General features: G+C 35.8%; 1 protein-coding gene across 5 annotated transcripts; it reads right to left on the reverse strand.

Moving 5' to 3' along the window:
- Nucleotides 1-171: 171 nt before the first annotated feature.
- On the reverse strand, nucleotides 172-26948 carry LOC127874398 (rab proteins geranylgeranyltransferase component A-like). Of its 5 annotated transcripts, none has more exons than XM_052418707.1 (17): nucleotides 26779-26948; nucleotides 23643-23709; nucleotides 22599-22671; nucleotides 20051-20187; nucleotides 19118-19538; nucleotides 18729-18845; nucleotides 17920-18040; nucleotides 17478-17593; nucleotides 16039-16145; nucleotides 15519-15593; nucleotides 14380-14424; nucleotides 13783-13845; nucleotides 12787-12847; nucleotides 9252-9351; nucleotides 7119-7205; nucleotides 5972-6126; nucleotides 172-4586 (listed from the first exon to the last, which is right to left on the reverse strand). In XM_052418707.1, exons 1-17 carry the CDS (start codon nucleotides 26819-26821, stop codon nucleotides 4356-4358), a joined length of 2019 nt encoding a protein of 672 aa, XP_052274667.1. In that variant the 5' UTR covers nucleotides 26822-26948; the 3' UTR covers nucleotides 172-4355. The 5 variants fall into 5 exon arrangements, with proteins under 5 accessions (XP_052274667.1, XP_052274666.1, XP_052274668.1 ...); XM_052418706.1 differs by having other exon boundaries at nucleotides 5972-6123; nucleotides 13777-13845; XM_052418708.1 differs by having other exon boundaries at nucleotides 9252-9348; nucleotides 26779-26947.
- Between the last annotated feature and the right edge of the window lie 63 nt (nucleotides 26949-27011).

The following is a 27011-nucleotide window of genomic DNA, read 5'->3' on the forward strand; positions in this document are numbered from 1 at the left end:
ACGTGGGGGTATACATCACGTCTGTGACAAAGCTCTAGTTTTTATTAGCAAGGCTGTTTTCAGAGAAAACCCAAGGTACACGTATTGTCATAGAGTTCTACACGCCACACCCATTTTGGGTCACCAGGTCAAAGGTCAAGGTCCCTGTGACCTCTAAAAAAAAATAAAAACATTCTGACAAGCTTTCGCAGCCGAGCACCTTAAACTCTTGTTTAGTTGTACTTTGACCCCCAATTAATAATTTGCAGAACCACAGTTTCTGTTAATCTTGAATGTTTATCCACAGATTTAAAATGAAAAGCCTTTTTTTCTGTTGTTCCTTTTGCATTATCGATATTTGTGAACACTCTAGAGGCCACTGTTATTTATATGTTATTGTTATTTATTTTTTCATGAAACCTGGTCATAACATTTCAAAGATTTGTCTTGATGATATCTCGTTCTAGTTTACACCTGGGTCACCTGTTGTTAAAAACTACTGGCAGGGCAGATTAAAGAATAGCTTGTGACCACTTCCAGCCACATTTGCCCAATGTTTATCAAACATTTCCATAACATTTGTTCTTCTTGGCTGAGTTTGAAACTGGTCCATTGTAGGGTAAAAGAAAACAAGAGGGCCATGATGGCCCTGTATCACTCCACTGCTGAAAAAAGGCTGAAACAAATATTCTCTGCATGTGCAAATATTTAAATATAGGCCCTATTTAAGCACATGTACACTTTTGTGACCCCCTGGGCTGGATCAAATTTAACCCCAGGGGCATAATTTGAGCAAACCTTGTAGAGGACTACTATATCTCACTACATGTACATACAAAATATGGTAGCCCTAGGTCCTAGAGTTAAGGACAAGAATATTTTTAAAGTTTTCACAAAATAAGCAAGATATAAGCGTATATAATGTTCAATTTTGTGACCAGCGGGGTCAGGGTCAAATTTGACCCAAAGGGCATAATTTGAACAAACTTGGTAGAGGACTATAAGATGTTACTGCATACCTAATTTGGTAGCCATAGTCTGAATGGTTTTCGACTAGAAGATTTTTAAAGATTTCACAAAATAGGAGCTTTATAAGCGTTTATTAAATTTTGTGACCCCCCCCCCCCAGGGCAGGGTCAAAGTTGACCCAAGAGGTATTATTTAAACAAATTTGGAAGAGGTTTATTAGATGTCACTACATACCAAATTTGGTAGCGCTAGGTTCAATGGTTATGGACAAAAGACTTAAAGTTTTCACAAGATAGGCCCTATATAAGCATATGTTCAGTTTTGTGACCCCAAGGGCAGGGTCAAATTTGACCCAAGGGGCATAATTTGAACAAACTTGGAAGAGAACTATAAGATGATGTCACTACATACCAAATTTGGTAGCCCTATGCCTTATGGTTAAGGACAGAAAGACTTGTAAAGTTTTCACAAAATAGGCACTATATAAGCATATAATCGATTTTGTGGCCCCCAGGGCAGGGTCAAATTTGACTCCTGGGGCATAATTTGAATAAACTAAGTAGAGGACTATACAATGTCACTACATACCAAATTGTGTTGCCCTAGGCCTAATGGTTATGGACAAGATATTTTTTGAAGTTTTCACAAAATATGCATTATATAAGCATATGTTCAATTTTGTGACCCCCGGGGCAGGTTCAAATTTGACCCCAGGGATAAAATTTAAACAAATTTGGTCGAGGTCTATAAGATGTCACTACATACCAAATTTGATAGCCCTAGGCCGGATGGTTATGGACAGGAAGATTTTTGAAGTTTTCACAAAATAGGCTTTATATAAGCATATGTTCAATTTTGTGATCCCCTGGGGCAGGGTCAAATTTGACCCCAGGGGCATAATTTGAACAAACTAAGAAGAGAACTATTACATGTCACTACATACCAAATTTGGTTGCCCTATGCCATACGGTTATGGACAAGTAGATTTTTAAAGTTTTCCCACAATAGGCCTTATATAAGCATATGTTCAATTTTGTGACCCTCGGGGCAGGGTCAAACTTGATCCCAGGGGCATAATTTGAAAAAACTTGGTAGAGGACTATAAGATGTCACTACATTCCAAATTTGGTAGCCCTAGGCCCAATGTTTATGGACAAGTAGATTTTTAAAGTTTTCAAAAAATAAGACCTTTATAAGCATATATTCAATTTTGTGACCACGGGGCAGTTTCAAATTTGACCCCAGGGGCATAATTTGAACAAACTAAGAAGAGAACTATTACATGTCCCTACATACCAAATTTGGTAGCGCTATGCCATACAGTTATGGACAGAAAGATTTTAAAAGTTTTCACAAAATAGGCCTTATATAAGCATATGTTCAATTTTGTGACCCCCGGGGCAGGGTCAAATGTGACCCCAGGGGCATAATTTAAAGAAATTTGGTAGAGGACTATTAGATGTTTCTACATACCAAATTTGATAGCCCTAGGCCCAATGGTTATGGACGAAAGATTTTGAAAGTTTTCACAAAATAGGCCCTATATAAGCAAATTTTCATTTTTGTGACCCCCGGGGCAGGGTCAAATTTGACCCCAGGGGCATAATTTGAAAAAAATTTGGTAGAGGACTATTAGATGTCTCTACATACCAAATTTGATAGCCCTAGGCCCAATGGTTATGGATGAGAAGATTTTAAAAGTTTTCACAAAATAGGCCTTATATAAGCAAATTTTCATTTTTTGTGACCCCCGGGGCAGGGTCAAATTTGACCCCAGGGGCATAATTTGAACAAATTTGAAAGAGATTCACCCCAGGAACATTCCTGAGAAATTTCATCAGAATTGGACCAGTAGTTTAGGAGAAGATGTTTTAAGGAAAAGTTAACACACGCACGCACTGACTCATGCACGACGGACACAGGACCATGACATAAGCCCCGCTGGCCTCTGGCCAGTGGAGCTAACTAGGTCAAATTAAAGAAAAAGCTTCAGTCTTCACGGTAATATATTTTAACCACTAGCCCAAATTATGATGCTTTATTGGAAACAGACAAAAAAATCCAATAGCCCAACTATATAAATTATTAATTTGTAGTAGCCCGATTAACATTTAACCAGTCCCGGGCTGTCGGGCTTATAGTTAGCGTGAAGACTGAGCTTGTTAACACCTTTGTTTTACATAATGAATCCAATGTCAAGGTCGTCCACTGTACAATTTCTTGAATCAAAATGGATTGACCTACTTGTCTTTACCATGCATTTATGCAATTTAAGCCAATCAGCGCCATTGATTCAAAAATAAGTCCACCAATGGAAAAACTGCTCTCTTAGCATCGTTATATATGCAAAGATTTTTTGTTGTTGAGTATTTCGTTTATAACGCTTTAACAGTTATACCTAAAGATATTTATAAAATGATTAGATTTTTATTGAAGCACCGCATCAACACTGCCAAGTATCATAAATTAATGTATACATGGTAAAGCCCAGTAAAATCGGGCTGACCATATGGACGTATACGACCTTTTTACAGCAGAGTTTTTATGTTAAGCAGTGTGCTCGGGCAATGTTTTGTAACCGAAGTCCCGAGGGTAAACAACCCCATTAGTCAGTCGCCACATTGAGAAACTTCATTCATTGCCCAATCTTCATGACAGTTTGTCAGATTATTAGTCTTAATCTAAATGATATCTTGGCCAAGTAAGAAACTGGGTCATATGGGGTCAAAAACTGTTGTAATGATATTTGAGCTAAAATGAGATTGTGGTTTGTTAAAAGAGATTGTTTCCATTTGTTAGGACAGTTTCCCATACAAGTCTTTAATGAAACTTTGTTAACTCTGCATGCTGAAAACAGTCCAGTTTCTTTGAGTCTTAAGTAAGCGCAATAGAGCCTTTGGCCATCTTTTAAAATTATAAACCTCAAGATAACAGCTAATTAACATATTATTCTATCTTTTGATTTTATTTAAGACTGCAAAAAAAGTTAATTTCATTTTCGAACTGTGTTTCCCAAGTGTTGTTTAACAAGCTGGTTAATTTTAGTACAGAATTACAGAATGAGGGAGGGAAAATAAGGCTATGTGGAAGCTAGTAAACATTAACCAGACATTGACGTAATGCACGAAAGTTTTGAAATTGTCTTATTATTAATATAATTCTTAGTTTCCATTCTTGTAATGAAGGCTCCAAAATAAAGTTCACAAGTAACTACAGGTTAAATCAACATTATTATAAATAAATAAATTAATAGCATACTGGAATATACACTGAAAGGTAATAAAGTATGGAATACCAGTCCAAACTTGAGGAGTATTGGTAGAAATAGTTATAACGGGTGTCAATGGTCAGAATTTTAAGCACATTTTATAAACATCTCATGCTTGTTCACTATCCACTTTTACACTTTAATTTGTAGGCTCTTCAACTAGACGATCATGTGCCTGGTTCTCAGATTCTTCTCTATCTTCAATCAGGCTTGGTTCTGATTGGCTGTTGCTTGTTTCTTCAAATTCCGATTGGCTGTTAGAAGATGCAGCTTGTGCCTCAGAGTCATCTATATAAATAATGTCTTCTGGGTTTGGAGCTTTTGGCAAAAACTCTTCATTAGGAAGAATTTTTTTGAAGACTTCTCTGGCCTGCAAATAACATAATACACATTAGAAATGGTTTTATTCTAGAGATTTTTGTAAACATATAATGCTCCCTATTTGTATTTCCTTTAAATGACTCGGGGGGGTGGGGGGGGGGGGGCAACACAGTATCTTATCAGGCAGTTAATATCATAGTCTCTTTGGATGGTATGCACAGATAAATGACGCCTTTAAAAGAACATGAGTGTCTAGCTGATTATGTCATTTTCAGTTATGCTGTCATATTATTTTTTTGCTGGACATATGCTTTGTACAATTTCTTTTTTTTTGAATTCCGTCAGAATGTCAGTCGTGAGCATAAATCTTCCTACTGTATCTTTCGGATCTTTTCATTCCATGATAATGGATTCGTCTTGTTCAGAAATGTTTAAGTCGAAAAACAAACAATTTAAGGGTTGTTTGCATACTGCTAATGAGTTAGTCTCTGCCACTGTACTGTTCTTAGCAGGAAATTTTTCATTATAGACATCAAAAGAGCAATCTCCCTCCCTCAAGCATGTTTTAACCACCCAGGCCATTCTTGAAGCAGCTAATTTATAATTTCCAAATGTTCTAACAAAGTTTCATGATGAAATGGTAAAATTGCGAGTTCTAGAGTGTTCAAAAGGTTACATAAGTCATTTCATGGACTGGAACTATTTTCAAACAATGTCCAGATATAATTGGATTTTTTTAAGCAAGGTTATGATGAATGGCAAAGAATATGACATCTAGATTGTTCACAAAATGTCTGTATGGCTATATCAAAGTAAAATTGCCCTACCTCCTTGTTGCCATGTTATCAACAGACAAACCATTTTCGAATTTTACTTGAACAAAAATGTTCTGATCAAGTTCACGAATATTGGGCCTAGAATGTGACTTCTAAAGTGTTAAAAAAATGTTTCATTATAGCCATATATGGAAAACTACTTAGCCCCAGGCCACTATGTTTTTAAAAGGAACCCAGTTGGAACTTAGCCCAGATATCATTGGCACAAATCGCCCCCTTGACAAAATGATCTGAGCAAGTTAAAAAAAAAATTGGTCAAAATAGCCATGTTCATCTGAGGACCAAAACCATCTTCTGACTTAGCCAATATATGATTAGAACGTGGTAAATGTAAACGCACAACACAAAGTTGCGCTTAGGTCAGCTAAAAATAGCGGAGGGGGGGGGGAATTTATTATGTTGGGTTTTATAAAAGGAAATATTATGAGCCACACAAATCCAGTCTAGGGGGAAAGTTTCGTCCCTTATATGACTCATTGACTGTGGGACTGCACAGGCTAATCTGGGACAACACTTTACACGCATGCAACAAGTCCAGTTATCCCCAAACAAGTCTGATATAGGGTATATTTCTAACACAAGAAGCCTGTCATGTTACCTCACTGACGGGTCTGTCGATATCAATCTCGGCTCCAGGCCCAGACATCAAGAACACATTTTCCGGTACACACGCACTGGGCGACACTTGTGACATGTCTGTCTGGGTGAAGAACAATGACCACAGGATCCTTGGCGTAGTCTCATTGCAATCTTCTGGAAATATGTGCATGGAAAACAATCTAGCAGTTGTTGTTTAGTTTTCAGAGATGTCATACAGTAATAGTACATTACTCTAATTATGTTTGAAATATTGTGCATTAGATTTAATGCTGCTAGGTTAGCCTAAATGCATTGTTTATTTATTGCTCATTCAACCTATATTATTCATGATCAACACCATCATAAAACTGAAATGTAAACAAATTATTTCTTCAAATCACAGTGATTTCATTCTATTAACAGTTCAGATTTCTGACATTCAGGCCCAGATAAAGTTTCACTTTATTCAATGTTAAACCTAGACCACTAATACTATAGCTTAAGAATAAAATGATAAATACCCCCCCCCCCCCAAGCCATGGTATGTAGCAGTCAGTATTAATCATATAATTACATTGGAATATGGACAAAAAAGTAACTTAATAAACAAAACAAAATTGCTCAGACAACAAATTAATTTAATAAATTTCAAAGCAAGCAAGTTTGAAATTGCTCAGACAACAAATTTATTTAATAAATATCAAAGCAATCAAGTTTGAATGTTATAAATATAGTGTGATAGTACTTTCTTTTACAAGTTTAAGTTTGTCGTGGCGTAATGGATATGGTGTCTGTAAAGCGTTCAGGAGGCAACAGGTTCGATCCCCACTTGGGGAGCCTTCTCAAGATCTTCACCAAAGACACCAAGTACATGTAACACTAGGAAACGGACTCGACAGTGTTTCTGTTATCTTGAGGCTTTCAATGCAATCCAGCTAAAATAAATAGGTTTAAACTATGGACAGCATGACAGAGAGACAGATGCAGTCAATCCTATGCACAAGTCATGGGCTCATTGCTATGTATCTGTGTATCAATACATACAATACAAACGGGCCCTGCTCTGTGGATAAGGGGTGCGTAAATTAGAAGTAAAAGCCAAATGACCTGTGCTAAACTGTGGTTCCAGTTAAATATGCTTACAACACAAGAATTTGCTAACTGACCTTTGCTAAATAGAGTATCGACTGCATACTGCAAATCATCCTTGGGACTGACAGATTTTTTGCCCATCCGGGTTAAGTGGTAGACATCTGGAACAAAATCTTTGGTTTATCATCAATGACGAAATTTATTGAAACAAGAGCACTGCCTTGCGGGTGCAGACCGCTCATCTATTTTCTTTTTTAAGGTGAAGGGACTCTCATTTTCAATCACAAAGGAGGGAGGGGTGGAGTGAAGAGGGGTGTATAGTGTGGGGGTGTGAACATATTACATTATTTTCCAAAAATAAAATTCGGGGGGGGGGGGGGGGGGGATGCGATGGTTGGACGGTATTTGAAATATAAAATAATAAAAATAAATATTTGGGTTTTTTAACAGTTTCAAAAAAAATAAAAAAATAAAATTGGGGGGGGGGGGTGGGGTGGGGGGGGGGGTATAGTGTGAGGGTGTGGTGGTCATTTGTGAGATGATCTTAAAAAAAAAAAAAAAAATTAGGGGGGGGATTCGGGTGGGGAGAGGGGGGGGGTGGGGGGGATTCTTGGGTGCGCTGGTTGGACGGTATTTCAAACATAAAATAATAAAAAAAATATTTGGGTTTTTTAACCGTTTAAAAATTGGGGTGGGGGGGTATAGTTTTGTCAAAGTATCAATCAAATCTAATCATAAATAAAGAAGTTATGGCAATTTTAGCAAAATTTAATAATTTGACCTCGAGAGTCAAGGTCATTCAAAGGTAAAGGTAAAATTCAACTTGCCAGGTACAGTAACCTCATGATAGCATAAAAGTATTTAAAGTTTGAAAGCAATAGCCTTGATACTTCAGAAGTAAAGTGGATCGAAACACAAAATTTAACTATATATTCAAAGTTACTAAGTAAAAAAAGGGCCATAATTCCGTAAAAATGACAACCAGAGTTATGCAACTTGTCCTTTTACTGTACCCTTATGATAGTTTGCGAGTGTTCCAAGTATGAAAGCAATATCTTTGATACTTTAGAATAAAGTGGACCAAAACACAAAACTTAACCAAATTTTCAATTTTCTAAGTATAAAGGGCCCATAATTCCGTCCAAATGCCAGTCAGAGTTACATTACTTTGCCTGCACAGTCCCCTTATGATAGTTAATAAGTGTTGCAAGTATGAAAGCAATAGCTTTGATACTGTACGAATAAAGTTGACCTAAACACAAAACTTAAACAAATTTTCAATTTTCTAAGTATAAAAAGGGCACATAATTCTGTCAAAATGCCAGTCAGAATTACATTACTTTGCCTGCACAGTCCCCTTATGATAGTCAGTAAGTGTTGCAAGTATGAAAGCAATAGCTTTGATACTTAAGGAATAAAATGGACCTAAACATAAAACTTAACCAAAATTTTCAATTTTCTAAGTATAAAAAGGGCACATAATTCTGTCAAAATGCACGCCAGAGTTATCTAACTTTGCCTGCCCAGTCCCCTCATGATAGAAAGTAAGTGTACCAAGTTTGAATGCAATAGCATTGATACTTTCTTAGAAAAGTGGACCTAAACGCAAAACTTAACCAAAATTTTCAATTTTCTAAGTATAAAAAGGGCACATAATTCTGTCAAAATGCACGCCAGAGTTATCTAACTTTGCCTGCCCAGTCCTCTCATGATAGTTAGTAAGTGTACCAAGTTTGAATGCAATAGCATTGATACTTTCTGAGAAAAGTGGACCTAAACGCAAAACTTAACCGGACGCCAACGCCGACGCCAAGGTGATGACAATAGCTCATAAATTTTTTTCAAAAAATAGATGAGCTAAAAAGACATAATTAAATATTATCTGTGCTTTAGAATGGAAGAGTAAAATGCATAACTAGGCTGAGAAAAACATTTAAAAATTATGCATTTGTTGCAGCCGGTCTCCAGGGAGGCAACTCTGCATCTATGTATGTACATTGACTTACACAGTCCAGGTGGAGCAGCCATGCTAGAGGGAGGCAACTCTGCATCTATGTATATAGATTGACTTACACAGTCCAGGTGGAACAGCCATGCTAGAGGGAGGCAACTCTGCATCTTTGTATGTAGATTGGCTTACACAGTCCAGGTGGAGCAGTCATGCTAGAGGGAGGCAACTCTGCATCTATGTATGTACATTGACTTACACAGTCCAGGTGGTGCAGCCATGCTCGACGGAGGCAATTCTAGGACATTAATAGGTCTGTCTCCATCGTCTGGGCAGGGTAGACACATCATAGACAGCTGCTGGAAGTATCAATAATGCAGGAGAAGACAGAAGAGAAGTTTTTACACTTTTTTATCACACTGCCATTTCAATGCTTATTGTTAAATGTTCACTACAAAGAGGTTAATGACCAAGCCAGGGAAAGTATTTACATATTCAACAGATGTATCATTTAAGTTCACTACAAAGAGGTAAATCACCAAGCCAGGGAAAGTATTTTCATATTCAACAGATATATCATTTAGAAGTGATTTACAGGGTTTTCTTTCATAGTTTGTTTTTACAAAAAAGACATAAAATGACAGGAAACATAAAATACAAGGTAATTGTTGAATTATTATCATTTTATTTGCTACCCGAAAAAATGTAACAAACTCAATTAGGCTTGTGGTTTAGGAAAGGTAAACTTGAATAAATTATCTTACTTTAAAGTAAACAAGAGGGCCAAGATGGCCCTAGTTCGCTCACCTGAGAGGAGTCGGTTCATTCAATCTTTACCTAATGTCAAACATGACCTAGATATTGACCAGACAAACATCCTGGTCAAGTTTCATCATTATTGAACCAAAACTCTGGCGTAGGGAGTGTTTTTGTTTTTGTAAGATTTGAAATGGTGACCTATATTTTGAGTCGACCCCCCAAACATCAAACTTTGCTTACAAGGATTTTGTATAATATAATGAAAATTTGGACAATCTAAGGGCAATAATTATGACATTAATTATGTGATTTTGCTCATCATCAAACTTGACTGAGATCTTTCAGCAACTTTGATAAAGAATGCTTGAGAAATTAGAATGCTAAAGTGTTTATAAACCAAATGTTGACGGACGGACAGCGGACAAAGACCAATCCTAAAACCTCACCTGAGCAATCAGGTGAGCCTAAAAGTGTGTTTCACCGATCTGAGCTGTTTTCCAACTTGTCCAAGAAATCAATAAAACCAATGTATTGACTAAGTTTCACAATGATCAGGCAAAAAATGTGACTTCTATAGTGTTCGATCACAAGGTTTCTCTCTATATAGTCACATAAGGAAAACTGCCCCACCCCTCTGGCAGCCATGTTTATTGACCCATCGGGACCATTTTCAAACTCATCTGAGATATATATAAAACAAATCTATTCACCAAGTTTCATGATGATTGGGCAAACAATGTGACTTCTAGAGTGTTAACAAGCTTTTTTTTTCTGTATAAATATAAGAAAACTGCCCCCCCCCCCCCGGCAGTCATGTTATTCAACTGACCGGAACCATTTTCCAACTCAACTCTCGTATCAAGGAAACAAATGTTCTGACCAAATTTCATGAAAATTGGGCAAAAAATGTGACTTCTAGAGTGTTCACATGTTTTCACTATATACATATAGAGAAAAATGCCTCGCCCACTGGCGGCCATGTTTTTACACCGATCTGGACATATCAATAAAACCAATGTTTTGATTAACTTTCATGATGATTGGGCAAAAATTGTGACTTCTAGAGTGTTCACAAGGTTACTCTATAGCCATATAAGGAAAACTGCCCCGCCCACTGGCGGCCATGTTTTTCAATGGACCGGAACCACTTTTGAACTCAACCAACATATCATTAACACAGACATATAGACAAAGTAACATGAAGATTGGGCATCAAATGTGACCTCTACAGTGTTTACAAGCTTTTTCTTTTTTTTTGACCTAGTGACCTAGTTTTTGACCCAACATGACCCAGTTTCAAACTCAATCGAGATTTCATTGGGACAAATCTTCTGACCAAGTTTCATGAAAATCGGACAATAAATGTGGCCTGTAGAGTGTTTACGAACAAATGTGGACGGAAGGACGACGGACAAAGACCAGTCACAAAAGCTCACATAGAAGTTATAGCATTTTTTGAAACCTAAACACAGATTTCAAAACCTAAACGCGGACCCTAAGTTCAAGGTCAAGGTCACAGGGGTCAAAATTTGTGTACGTATGGAAAGGCCTTGTCCATATAAACATGCATACCAAATATGAAGGTTATATCTCAAGGGACATAAAAGTTAAGAGCATTTTTCGAATCCTAAATGCAGATTTCGAAACCTAAACACGGACCCTACTTCAAGGTAAAGGTCACAGGGGTAAAAAATTGTGTGCGTATGGAAAGGCCTTGTCCATATACACATGCATACCAAATATGAAGGTTATATCTCAAGGGACATAGAAGTTATGAGCATTTTTCGAAACCTAAACGCAGATTTCGAAACCTAAATGCGGACCCTAAGTTCAAGGTCAAGGTCACAGGGGTAAAAAATTTGTGCGTAAGGAAAGGCCTTGTCCATATACACATGCATACCGAATATGAAGGTTATATCTCAAGGGACATAGAAGTTATGAGCATTTTTCAAAACCTAAACGCAGATTTTGAAACCTAAACACGGACCCTATTTCAAGGTCAAGGTCACAGGGGTAAAAGTTTTTATGCGAATGGAAAGGCCTTGTCCATATACACATGCATACCAAATATGAAGGTTATATCTCAAGGGACATAGAAGTTATGAGCATTTTTCGAAACCTAAACGCAGATTTCGAAACCTTAATGCGGACCTTAAGTTCAAGGTCAAGGTCACAGGGGTAAATTTTTTGTGTGCATATGAAGGTTATATCTCAAGGGACATAGAAGTTATGAGCATTTTTCGAAACCTAAACGCAGATTTTGAAACCTAAACGCAGATTTTGAAACCTAAACGCCGACCCTAAGTTCAAGGTCAAGGGCTAAAAAAATGTGTGCGTATGTTTTTCAACAGACTGGAACCATTTTCAAACTTAACTCGCGTATCTAGGAAACAAAAGTTCTGACAAAATTTCATGAAAATTGGGCCAAAATGTGACTTCTAGAGTGCTGACATGTTTTCACTATATACATATAGAGAAAAATGCCCCGCCCACTGGCGGCCATGTTGTCACCGATCTGGACCATTTTCGAACTCGTCTGAGAAATCAATAAAACCAATGTTTTGACCAACTTTCATGATGATTGGGCAAAAATTGTGACTTTCAGAGTGTTAACAAGGTTTCTCTATAGCCAAATAAGAAAAACTGCCCCACCCACTGGCGGCCATGTTTTTCAACGGACCGGAACCACTTATGAACTCAATCAACATATCATTAAGAAAAACATTTTGACAAAGTTACATGAAGATTGGGCATGAAATGTGACTTCTACAGTGTTTACAAGTTTTTTCTTTTTTTTGACCTAGTGACCTAGTTTTTGACCCGGCACGACCCAGTTTTGAACTCGACCGAGATTTCATTGGGGCGAAGCTTCTGACTAAGTTTCATGAAGATCGGACAATAAATGTGGCCTCTAGAGTGTTTACGAACAAATGTTAACGGACGGACAGACATACGACGGACAAAGACCGGCCACAAAAGCTCACCTGAGCAATCAGGTGAGCTAAAAAGTAATTATTTATAATAGAAACTCAAACCTCTTGTTGGCCAGTAGTTAGCAATGATTTTTCTGTCAACAGCACTCCACGGGATACAGATCTATAAAAATTCACAGTTCAGCAATATAAATAAACCTTATATTGAAGGCATTCAACTAGTGTTTTGATGTTATAATCATTAAAAAAAAACATTCTATTAAGTATCCCTTTAGTACTAAAGACAAAGCATTGGTATAATTAGTTTATTGGTATCATTAACAAATATGTGTCACAAGTTGATGAAGACAGGATAATTTATGTAGAGCAAATAACAGACCAGCTACAGTTGGCTAAAGGCTATGGCCAGTCAGTTTGTCTTGTACCAAGGTATCTATACAAACAAGAAATGTTGCTTAAACATGTATACCTCATCTTGCAGCAAAATATTAATCGCCCCCGTGAACATGTCCAGTTGACCTAAAAAAAGTCCCCCCCCCCCAAGAAACCGTCCCACTACATGTTTGTAATTTGCATGATCATGGTCTGCTGAAGATATCATGTGGAAAAGTCTTAGTACTTACCAACCAAACAAACAAAATATTGAACAACGGACACAGGGGTGCAAATCCCAATGCTTGGAACAGGGGGGACCATTATGATGAAGCTAAAAAACTCTTACATTAAAGCTATGATGTAGTTACAAATATGTAAACCGGAGCTTTGATGTAAATGTATTCTGTCTACCCTCATTTAAACTTGTTCAAAACATTTTGATAGATGACTGACACCAACTTCATTTTTTTTGCATATGTGCTATTCAAATTAACATAGAAATAAATTTATTGGGAGCTTATTTATTGTTGAATGTTTTATTACATGTATATCTGTTCGCATGCATGTAATTTCTAGGCATATAAAACTTGGCACATTTTTGTACTTACCGAATAGCATTGCACAGATTTTTATTGATATTTTAACATTAACATACCACAAAGGTACTTAATAATTAGTAATTGTGTGAACAAAAGTAAGAATCAAGTGAGAACCCACACAAGCCTTTTGTCTCCAGATATAGACAGAAACTGGTCTGGAGCATAACTTGATGACATTATTAGCCACCTGTAGAGAGAAAGTAACAGTTTTAAGATAAAAGTAAATTGTATCAGAGCATTTGTACGCAAATATTAACTAAAACTTGTGGAAATTTGAACTTATTTTACACAAATATAAATAGTGCATAAGCATTCAGTGTGTATATAATACTGTGATCTAATGGATAAATATGACAATTTCTTCGAGGATCTCAGTCAATTTAATGTAAAAAATCATTTATAAGCAGCGTCATGCAAACACGGGTCTTATGTCATATGTGCCAGTATAGCTCCAGGCCAGCTGTGCATTTGCATTTACGCAGTCTGGTTAGGAGCTACTCTGTCCACTAATGTGACCATGAACCAGTAGTCTGGCTGCATGAGGCATAATAGCCATTTTCCTATGACTCACCTCATATATCATGATATGTGAGGAAAAAGCCAATAATCTAGTAAAATGATTTTACAGAAGTGTTAAAGTGTATTTTCAGAAGTATTGAGGTGTACATTAGAGTTCTTACAGCAACAATTTCCATATAGTAAATTAAACTATTCCACCTACTTGCACTTTATCTTCTTTCCTTCTGTAGTCACAATCCCTGTGCATCTAAAAGTTAATATTAATAAAATAAATGTGTATTGTTTATATGTTGTTCTTTGCTATTTTTATATTTTATTCTTTCTTATTCTTTCATTTATTTTAGTCTAACAATTTTGAAAAAATGTCTACATGTAGTTCATTGCTATACAAACTATACTGAATAATAAATAGTATATTTATACACATTTCTTTCTATAAAGATTAACCAGCAAAACACCTTCCAATTGAAAAAAATATGTGCTTTGTTTAGACATTCAAAGATTCCTTATGTAAGGATTTCATAATGTGACTGCTACCTTCACCACAATGGTGACAGAATGATAAATAAGCTAAAATGATGTCACAATATTTGAAGGCTTTGAAATTATTTTGTACATAAAGAAAACAGAATCATACAATGTACACATGTGTTGATATAGGGCAGTACATATTTTGTGTAAACTTTTCATCCACACATTTATAATTGAGCCTTTCCCTGGAAAAACAGGGCTTAATTCATTAGAAACAAGCAAAATACAGTTTGTTTATGGATAGGTGCAAAGCCCTTGATATATGATATACATGTTATCCTAAAAAAAATATTTAAGTGAAGGGTAATTGTGTTTATGCATTACAATTATCCTTATTGATATCTATACACCCATGAAGTTTCATATTGAAATCTTGTAGCATATCTGAGCTATAGACCTGAAAAGTTACACAATACACAATACAAAAGCAACAAAAGGCAATAACTCTTATTTAAGAAAGTATTGGGTAATGGTTCATGTGCATTGCACCTCTCCTCATTCATATCTTTACACCCATATACATAATACAGCCATGCAAAGTTTTGTGACAGACAGCCAGACAGACAAACTGACAGTCGGACAAAGGGACCGACAAGCCCAATTCTATATCCCTCCCCCTTTGAGCTGGAATAAAAAGTATTGTCCAAGCTAATCTGGGACACCACTATCCACCTGGACTGGGCTGTGGTTTAGAAGAGACTTTTTTTAATGAACAATTCCATAAAACCTAAATGTGTTGTCCCTGATAAGCCAGTGCGGACAGATGCATAAAAACCCCCTGCCAATCTCACAGTGTTTCCAGTGCCCTACCTATTGGCCTCATCCACAGTGATGGCAGATGCTGTGGTCCGCAGACAATACACTCCACCAAACACAGCACACATCCTGCCAATCGAACAAGGCATACAACACCAAAAGTATAACCAATAATTATTAAAATTAAGAAATGGTTTTGAATTCCATTTATCTTAAATTCAAAGGTAAGGTGTTACACACAAAGAAGCCAAATTTCACTGCCCACAACAAAGTCTAGCTTAATAAAGCTTAACAAAGAAAAAAACAACCCAAAATGAAAAGAAATTATTCAGAACCACAAAATTAAAGCGGTATCAATTTACCAGTCATTAATGCATTTTTAAATTTCCTTTATATATATTTTTATTAATATTGTAATTTCAGCGAAAAAATATATTACTCATTGACAAACACATGTGCATAGAAGTCTAAATAGGTTTTATGTCCGACAACAGTATCCTAATTATCATAAATATTTGTTGATCGGTTGTTTCCGAGTTATTAACGTGTTTTAAAAGTCAGACATGGCCACTACCTGCAGAAGCTCTGAGGCATTTCCCCACTGCCGTACAGTGACCACAGAAATGGAGTGTTACCATAGCGACCAAGGCTCTTCAGGAACTTCTTCATCTGCAGCAGACCCTGTAATACAAGCAGATATGTAACAGACTGAGACATGGGTGCCATCATATCAGGAGTGGTAATGAACTTGAATATGATCTGGATCACAACATGTATTGGGTCGTGCTAAAATGGTGCTGGAAGGAAAGACGGACCAGTCAAGAAATATTTCCTGATAATCACCTCTTAAATTTTAAGAATTTCTTTCTGTCTAACTTCTTAATTATATTTAAGGAAAATATTTTCATAATCTATTTGCTACTTGCAAAAAATAAATTACATTTACTTGATTATCACATTTTCTGTGTTGAAAAGTCCAAACAGATATAGGGGGGTGCAATGTGCAGCACTTTTCAATTTGCTCTAGATCTTTTACATAATACAAACTGATCTATCAATAATATATTTGACGTTCAACCTTTAAGAGGAACGTTGACCTATAAAGTATGGACATAGGTATTATGGCTTGCGACATACAATATAAACACAGTGCACATTCTTGGCAACATATTAAAAAATTTCCTAACAAATAATGAAGTTTGGAAATTTCTGGATGCTCTAACATGGTGTTTGCTTCATGCATACAACTTGGTGGGGGCATGACAAGAAGGTCATTACCGCCCAAGGAACTGAGTATGGTATGAGCATGATATGAAGCTCATTCAAGGAAAAGTCGGATAAATGTTAGTTTGTAATGTGACCTCCCAGGTAAGCCATAGCAATCCGCACAGGCATATCAGGAACAATACTTTCTGCCTAAAGTGGATTTTCGGGTAGAAGAGATTTCCTTTGAACAAAAAATTGCACACAAGTAGAAAGGGTTGTCCTTGATAAGCCAGTGATGGCTGCACAAGATAATTAATAAATAATCGACAGGTAACCGTTGGTTATTGACGTAATAACCAACGGTATGGAGTTCCGATGCGTAGGAATTAAACCACGAGGGCGTAGCCCAAGTGGTTCGAAAGCAAGCATCGGAACGACATACCGTTGGTTATTACCGCAATAACCAACGATTACCCGTCGATTATTTCGTTTCTAACACGATTTCATTAATAAGTTATCGGCAATTTAAAGGTTATAAATAAGAATTATATTAACCGAACCTCCTCCACTTTTCCGCGAAAACCTGACGACACCACAACAATGAAAATCAAATGACGTGGTCTTCATTCATAAACAGTGCGCCGACAATCAAAGTGACGTCACTTAAAACAACCGTTGGTATTTCGGGGTAATAACCAACGGTAGTTTTCCTTCTTTGTATATAGAAAACAAGTCACGTGCCATGGTAGAATCTGGGATAACCTTTCAAGCGAATGCTTTGAGCCCAGTTTTTCCTGTCAATTTTACCTGTCTGGTTGCCATGGATTCAGTAGCCATGGCAATGGCATGTTGAACATAGTGCTGGATTGTTGGTGTCAAATTTCTTGAAGCCAAGAAATCAGTGAATGGTGCATCTAGAACGTCTACAAATATGAAACAAGACATTATAATAACATAGGCAAGTTGATGATTTTCAAAGTAAAAAAATACCTGATCTCAAATGTTTTAAATATTTTACAATATAACCAGTATGCACTCGACAATCCAAGGTGAAAATATTGGCAAAGTTGTACAGGGTTATCACCTTGTGTACCTTTCTTTGTCAAAGGAATTGTGACATTTGATTTATTGCATTGCACAAACATATGCTATCATAAACAACCCAAATATGCACTGACAAATAGTCACACTAAATGCTCTATTGTTGAATTAAAAATAAAACAGAAATAAAACCAACAAAACTATAAACCTCCCAATTCCTCCATTTTGTTCTCATAGTCTAGACAGAACTGTATGAACTTCATAAGCATCCGTTTCTCCAGCATACTGACAGACTGGCTACTAAACACATCTGATCTGGAGCATGGCACCTACATACGTGGGCAAACAAGAGTTAGTATTTCAGCCTTAAATTGTTGTAATAAATTGAGCCTTGTTCTGGGAAAACTGGGCTTAATACATGTGGTTTAAAAAATAATAAAAGCGGAAAGTGTCTTCTCTGATTAGCCTGTGCAGACTACAAACGCATTAAGCCCAGTTTTTCCAAGAACAAGCCCCAATTTAATTCAGAACTTAATAAACATGTTTTATTTTTATTTTCAATAACATACACGATGCACAAATTATATCAACATAACCCATTATGTTATGTATTGTGATACAAACTTATCTACCCACAAATCTTTTGTCAGTATAAGAATGTTCATACAACCCAAGTGCACATAGCAATACTTTCAGACTCGCTCTGGGAAAACTGGGCTTAATGCATGTGCATAAAGTGTCGTTCCAGATTAGCCTGTGCAGATTGCAAGAGTGACACTCTCTGCCATAAACTTGATTTTGCTAAAAAAGACTTCCTTCAAACAAAAAATCCGCCTAAACGAGATTTCGCTAAGAAAAGACTTCCTTCAAACAAAAAATACCATTAAAGCAGAAAGTGTCTTCCCTGATGAAAATTTTGGATGGAAATTAATGCACATGCATTGAGCCCAGTTTTCTCAAAACGAGGCTAAATAGAACTGTATCCATAAACTAGGACATCTTATTAGGGATCTGTACCTTCTCTACAGTTCCTTTCATGACAGTGAGTATCTGTGTGACTGTTTTAAACTCGCAGTACTTTGCAATGTCGGACTGGATCAGTAGCTCAACCATATCACCTACTGAGAACAGAACCTAAAAGCAATAACACACAGAATTGTTACATTAAATATAAATATGGATAATGAATTTAATTCATTAACATTTTGAACTTTAAACTAATGTTAATGAATTTAAACTGCCACCATAGAACGATGGCATTATTTCAATTAAGAAAACATACTGTGGAAATAAAAAGATATATATAAGTTACCATTGTTATCACATGACAGTTATCAAATAACGAACGATGCATTGGAAGTACCAATATGACTATATAACCAACAAGACATAAGTATCCAATGTACCTTTGGGGAAAGGTCCAGGTTAAATCTTCTCCATTCTGATTTAATTCTACTTGTTGTCCACAGTCTAGCCTTTATTTCTTGCTGAACACCACCAATAGTTTCAGAACTCTGAGGCTTATCTGCTTTCCCCAAAGTGGCATTAGAGGCGTCTCCATTCTCCGTTGCTTCCTTTACGGCCACTCCTACTGCTGCAAGTCTATCACTAACCTCAGTGACATCATCTGGTTTAGACTGGCCTGGATGGCTTTCAATATGTGAGGGTGTTAATTCATCTTTATGTGTTGATTGTTCAGTTTTTCCATGGTCTTCACTTTCTACAGGTTTAACAACCCTTGCCTCTAAATTTTCAGGAATGTCAGGCGTTTCCTTGCCAGCCTCTTGTTGATTTTCGTCAATCTTTTCATTATTTTCATCTGTGCCACTGCAATATAAATAAATATCTGATCAAGTTAAAAAAAACAAAAAGAACTAAATGTCCCAGCGCCTCATTAAGTACCAGTGAAAAATAAACTGTAAATACTATAAATTGGAAGGTTAAACAATTGTATGAATGCAGTATGCTGATAAACACATACACAAGTCTGCCACAAAATTAGACTTCCAACATGTCACTCATCAGGTTGGCAATAAAGTCGCAGGCTAAGCCACTATCATATAAATTGTCATTTTGTGTAATTGCCCAACTGATCAACGCTGAAGGTTTACTGGCTGGCTTAATATAAACACCAGCACCATCAAGACATCAAGATACGCAAAATAATCTCAGTGATATCTATAGGAAATTCCTGATATTAAAGCACGTTGATGGAACATAGTTATATACATAATACTTTTTAATATAAAAATATTCATTTAATCAAGTGAACAACAAGTTGAAACAACAAACCTCTCTGAACTTTATTATCCATGTCAAATGGGTACAAATTTGCTCACCTGACAAAATATTCTACAACAGCATTGGAGAAGGAGGTTTTGTTCAAGGGCATCTCAATGAGACGTTCATTGCTTTCTAGGATCTCAGAATCATTCACAGCTGGTCGTGCAATGCAGTCTACGCTTGCTGACCCTTCCTATGATGATAATGAAAACATCACAGTGACTTGTTGCTAGAATGGCACCACAAGCTGGGTCAAATATAATTACATTTTCAGTATTTTATAGAGCAACCTTTTTTCCCCCAATTGGTTTCATAGCAGACATTGAACAAGAAACAGTCGGAGACGGGTGATGCTCCCCAAAGATTTTTTTGTCACAATTTTGCACTATATATTCAGATAAAAGGAAACGTCTTGAGGGGCATAACTTTGGACAAAATAATACGATGGATGGTTTAGCAACTTAAAAATTTCAAAGGGCCATAACTCTCTAAATAAATCATCTAACCAGAACCTACAAATAACATGCGCATCTCCTCAAGGTAGTTAAGCTTCCCATAGAGCTTCATTGAATTCCAGTCAGTAGTTGGGGAGAAATAGCCCAGACAAGAATTGCTCTATATGTACAGGTTATAGAAAATTTCAAAGGGCCATAACTCTGTGAAAAATCATCCAACCATAACCGGCTGATAATATGCACATCTCCTGTTGGTAGTGAAGCTTCCCATAAAGTTTCTTTGAATTCCAGTAATAAGTTGCTGAGAAATAGCTCGGACAAGAATTGCCCTATATGTACAATGGAAAATTTCAAAGGGCCATAACTCTGTGAAAAGTTATCCGACAAGACGGCTGATATTATGCACATCTCCTCTTGGTAGTGAAGCTTCCCATAAAGTTTCATTAAATTCCGGACATTAGTTGCTGAGAAATAGCCCGGACAAGAAATGCACTATATGTACAGTTAATGAAAAATTTCAAAGGGCCATAACTCTGTGAAAAATCATCCAACCCGAACCCGCTGATAATATGCACATCTCCTCTTGGTAGTGAAGCTTCCCTTAAAGTTTAATTGAATTCCGGTCGTTAATTGCTGAGAAATAGCCTGGACAAAAATTGTGCACTGACGGACACACGGACAGACGGACAGACGAAGCGGCGACTATATGCTCCCCCCCCAAATAATAATAATAATAAATGAATCCAAAATACGGACTTGCTTCTTCACATAGTAGTTATTTCCAAAGTGATAATATACAACCAAATGCTTAGCCATATTATACCTAAAGATAAATTTACAATTAAGACTTAGATAAAGCATAGTTATCTTGTAGTAATTTATTTACATGTATGCAAACACAACAAGTTAATCAAATATAGGAATCTTTTGGACCGTTATAAGACTATTATGTAATTCAAAACTGCATTTTGTTTTTAGCATAGATTCCTCATTATATATGTGATTCATAATGGCATTAATGAAAAAATAATTGCTGGTAACCTAGCAACTATAGTTTGCTTATTGGATTCAAAAATTTAGAAACACTAATCATTGTTAAAGTGTAGATGTTAACCTTAACATATTTTGTTTAGAATCACTTAATATTGCGTTGCTTATTAATAAGTATTTGTTTAAAGTAAACAATGTACAATTTTGGAAGGAACTTATAACAAAGTATATATGATTAACTAAGTCTTGCATATACATGTCTTTGTAAATTGATTGTATAATAAAAATACATTACAAATTGAATAAAGTCATTGAAACAGTAAATAAAAATATTGTAGTCTTGGATCCTGGCGAGTTTTTATTGAATTGAACTCTTTTCAACTCAAAGTGAAAATGGCTATATGCATAAACCAGAAACCAGTAACTTAGATTCTTCAGATTGTATGCTATTTATTTCCGCCTATCAGCAGGCTTGGAAATGAAACCTTTAAAGGGACTGTCAACCACGAATTACGAAAAAAGAAATGTTCTAAAATACCGTATTTTTTTACAATGATTAGTCTATATTGATTAAAATATCACGACTGGTATATTACATTACTTGAAAAAAGTTAATATTTTCAGTATATTTGATAATAAATTGTGCGATGTGAACTTGAAAGTACATCGCGAAAATAGGTGACATAACGATACACACTATAAATAACGCAAGAAGATTGATCATTTTATATATTGGATATATACAATTCGCTACGCATGCACAATTTGCATTTCTGGGTTTTACCATTTGACAATGATGATCAATCTACAGTACTGGCGTTATTTATAGTTAACTGGTAGTTACCTGGTAGACATACCCAGTAAAATTTATTACCAAATATACTGAACATATGAAAACTTTTCAACTTTTTTCAAGTAATGTAATATACCAGAAGTGATATTTTAATCAATATAAACTAATAATTGTAAAAAAATACGGTATTTTACAACTTTTCTTTTCTTCATCGTTGTGGTTGCCAGTCCCTTTAAAACTTGATTCTATTAATTAAGAAATGCTTGTAATTGAATTTTAGTTTCCTAATGGACTACAAACAGGTCAAAACGTGCAACTGAGGGGTAATGGGTTAAAAAAAGAACCAATGCCTCAAAGGTGTCTTACAGCATGTCTCTGTGCCCATTCTTCCAGACTGTTCAGGTTAAAGGAGGCCCAGTCTCCGCTGTAGTGATCATTTCTGCAGGGAAGAATCTCAAGAGTAACACAAACACTTTGCAATGTACATCAATCTTTTATTTATTATTAAGTTATCATGTACAGTGTTTTTTTTACAAATAGGAAGATGGTGGCGGGGCCTGTCCAAAGGGGAAAAACGCGTCGTTTTTTAGGAAAAGGGGAAAATTAAAAATTCACTCTTTTATATGTTATGATATTTATTATATGAATACACATGTACGTGTATGTATGAATGTAATATTCACAGCTGAATGTCTTTGTCCTTTTTCTTAAATGTATATCAATGATTTTTTCAACATTAGTTTCAGACAGTTCAGCCTTCATGCACAGTCTCAGTATTCCTAGCCATTTCGAGTCTTATTGGGATTTTTTAATCGATAAAATGGCAAATTTGAGCATTTTTTATCAATAAAATGGACCAAATTGGAATGTTTTTATCAACCAATATTGACACAATATAGATACATCAGGTCTTTTCCTGGCCATTTTGGGAAAAATGCAATTCATATGAAAAGTCCACAGATGTGGGAAAAACTAATTTAATATAACTCTTTATAATAATTCAAAATCATATTATTTTTTATATACTTTGTTAGTTGTTTAGGAAATTAATTTGAAATATATTTTTATCATTAGAGTTCTTTGTAATAAAAAAAAAATTGTTTTTTGTTTTTGTTAAAGTTCTGGAGGGGATTTTTTCTACAAAATTGGGGAAAAATATACACTCTTTTTTTAGGGGAATGGGGCCGAATATCGGCCCCAAAATTGCCTTAAAAAAACACTGATGTATTACATAAGCATTCTACATAAATCTATAATTGAATTGCATAAGGTTTCATGCTTTAAATGTGAACTTTTATATTTAAATAATAACACATTTAAGTTAAGTATTAAAGTAAATGTAATAATGACTCTCATATAATCAAACAATTCAAACAGAACTTTTTGTTAAGAATAATTGGTTTTACATACTTATCCAAATGAAGAACTCTCTGTCCAATTCTGGAGAATGCTGCAGCAACAATGCTCTCAGGCATGCCTATGATAAAGAAAACAAAATGACAAATTGAAATAATAAAATATCCTTTACAATTTACTGAAGTGCAGTTAAAAGAATTATGCAATTAAGCCTAAACTGAATGGTTATTTGTTCGAAAATGCAAATGAGTATCAATTTTAAATAAATTCCCATCCTCCCAAACATTGACAGCATTAAAACTTCTAAATAGTTATTTTAAGTGGACTTATTAAACTCATGGTCTCAAGAGTATTACGGATATATGTAATCACAGGGGTTTAGCTGTTGATCCCCACTGTCACAAACTGGGACAAATTTTCAAAAGCGGCGACAATTTTTTCAAAGTGGCGAATTTCATGAATGACATATTATTGTAGATTGTGCTTATCTGTATGAAAACAAGCAAATTTGTTGAATTGAAATCCCCCGCCAATATGCTTCACAAACGTGTTATATTTGACACTCAAAAAAGCATTTTTTCAAGATACAAAGGGCCATAACTCCGTTATTAACAGATGGTGTACAATGCCATTTGGCGTGCATCATCCTAGTATCCATATATATACTCATACCAAGTTGCAATAATATCTGTCAAAGCACTTCCAAGATATGGCTTTGGACGGACGGACGGAAAGACGGACGGACAACGCCAAAACAATATCTCTCCGCCGATGGCGGGGGATAATACATGATAATAAATCAATTGGCGGTGATTCTGAGCGACAAGAACATTTGGGTGATGTCTCCGCAATTCCATGGTGACCATTGCCCAATGCATCTCGGTGTACGGCAATCAACCCGAATCACCGGGAACTGCTGTGATTCAACTTTTGTCGCTGAATAGAAGAATTCGGCAACATGGGAATCGGAAATATGCATTCCGCAAACTGGGATACAATGTAAACAAGGTCTGTTTGTAAAACATGCATGCCCCCCATATGGGCTGTCAGTTGTAGTGGTTGTTGAATACGTTTTTTGTCACTGTGACCTTGATCTTTTACCTAGTGACCTGAAAATCAATAGGGGTCATCTGCCAGTCATGATCAATGTACCTATGAAGTTTCATGATCATAGGCCTAATTATTCTTGAGTTATCATCCGGAAACCATTTTACTATTTTGAGTCACTGTGACCTTGACCTTTGACCTAGTGACCTTAAAATATATAGTGGTCATCTGCAAGTCATGATCAATGTTCCTATGAATTTTCATGATCCTTGGCCTAAGCATTCTTGAGTTTTCATCCAGAAACCATTTTACTATTTCGAGTCACTGTGACCTTGACCTTTGACCTAGTGACCTGAAAATCAATAGGGGTCATCTGCCAGTCATGATCAATGTACCTATAATCCTAGGCCTAACCGTTCTTGAGTTATCATCCGGAAACCATCTGGTGGATGGATGGACCGACGGACCGACATGTGCAAAACAATATACCCCCTCTTCTTCGAAGGGGGGCATAATAACTGAAATAATAAATAATCGGCCCATTAAGAATTGGCAAAAAATGACTTCGCAAACTGGAAATCTGAAATTCGGCAATCTGGGACAAAGATGGCGACAATCACAGCCTCATTGCTTTATCCGTCTGTTTATCCTATTTTAATGGCTTAGAGGTTAAACGACCTTCGACAGCTTATTAGTGTTGATCTGTTGTGTAATGTCAATGAAGCTGTGAAAAACAAACTCGCGAGTCAGTGTTTATTTCATGTATTCCCAATCAGAGCAGTACGTGTAAGAAAAATACATGAAATAATCCAGACGATTTATTAACATGCTAATGCAGAGTAACTGTTAACAAATATTCACTGTCATTTTTACCCGTTATCAGAAAGTCCCCGGTGAGCACGTTTTTTACATGCTGCATATGACGCACAAATTTTTTTTTGTTTAACATGACCGTATTTCATTTAATCTAAATTTAAATTCGCTCATCCAATGAAAGCTGTGTCCCATTATGCACTGTACTCTTTAAACTTCTGAAAAATGGCGTAGGCATATGGTTGTGTTTATGAAATTCTTAAAAGTTTTTATCGTCATAAATGTTAAAGATTATTTTTTCGTAAGTGATGTTGTAATATGTTGGATTATCATATAATTGTGAAAATTAGAATTTAAGTGGTATGTTTACAGTCATTGATACGCTTCGGTTTATATGTATGAATTGGCGAATCACTGATGTCACCTATATCCACTGCGATCATGGCGAATCACCACAAAATTGTGGTGAACCACCACGTAGATTATCTTGCTCTTGTGCGAAGGCTGAGTGACGAATCACTTGAAATCTCAGTGATTTTCCACAAAAAAATCAAACTGTCCACCGTGACTCCGCGAATTAGGCAAAAATCACGGTCACATAGTGTACTTCATGCTGACAAAGATGTTTATTGACTCTTAAAATGTGTCAAAATAAATTATTGTTATTATAAATTGTATTACTATGTACAAACATTTGCAAAAACATTAAAATTTAGTAGCTAAAATAACATTTAATGACAACTCGAAGTATGATGACCTGAATGCAAAAATGTTACTATTTATATTCAAATGAATCTTATAAAGACCTAATTATTCTTGAAATGAATGTGTTTATTGCTAAAACAGAAATAATAGTCAATGACATAAATGCATTTAATGATAAAAACAATAATTCAATAAACTGTTTTACATTTATGTCATGGACTATATTATTATTAATAGGGTCTGATATACAGACATGTAATGATGTTTTTACCTGGCCCCAGAATCAAAGATTGCTTTATAATTTTGAATTGAAGGAAATCTTATAGAATCAGGGTTTGATTATTTAAATCCAAGAAATCTTCCATATAGCCTGAATTTATGGTTCATATTTTTGTTTATATGACGCTTTAATGGATGATTCCAACATCCTAGGAGGAAAAGCAAGGGCGTCAAGCAAAAAGATTAAATTTTGCATGTAGTGATACAGTTTTTGAAAAACTCACAAAAACTGTATCACTACAGGCAAAATTTGAACGTGTCAGTTATGTAAAATACACTTTTTCGTAACCCTAGAGTCATTGCTTCAATAAAATGGAACACTGGCGTAAACATTAATTATACGAACCTGTCCCCAAAACAACTACGTCGAACTCGTTTGGAAGGTCCATTTTCGATAATTTGCCAACTCCTTACACTGTATCCAGATTTACGAACTTATTTATTCTGTTCATTAAAATCATAACATATCACGTAATACAACTCAAATTTAAATTCAATAAGGCTATGTAAACAACAACAATTTTAAGCGATAAACAACACGAAAATTGGGATAACTTTGAATCCGAATATTATAAATAT

This window comes from Dreissena polymorpha, chromosome 3 (assembly GCF_020536995.1).
Source record: "Dreissena polymorpha isolate Duluth1 chromosome 3, UMN_Dpol_1.0, whole genome shotgun sequence".
Lineage (NCBI taxonomy): Eukaryota > Metazoa > Mollusca > Bivalvia > Myida > Dreissenidae > Dreissena > Dreissena polymorpha.

Excerpts from the sequence above, each read along its gene's own strand:
- LOC127874398 (XM_052418704.1), bottom strand. The coding sequence starts at position 26,821 with ATGGACCTTCCAAACGAGTTCGACGTAGTTGTTTTGGGGACAG. Across the intron at positions 13,846-14,379 it reads GGAAAGAAGATAAAGTGCAA|GTGGCTAATAATGTCATCAA; the intron begins GTAGGTGGAATA and ends TTCTCTCTACAG. Across the intron at positions 12,848-13,776 it reads TCTGGAGACAAAAGGCTTGT|ATCTGTATCCCGTGGAGTGC; the intron begins GTGGGTTCTCAC and ends GAATTTTTATAG.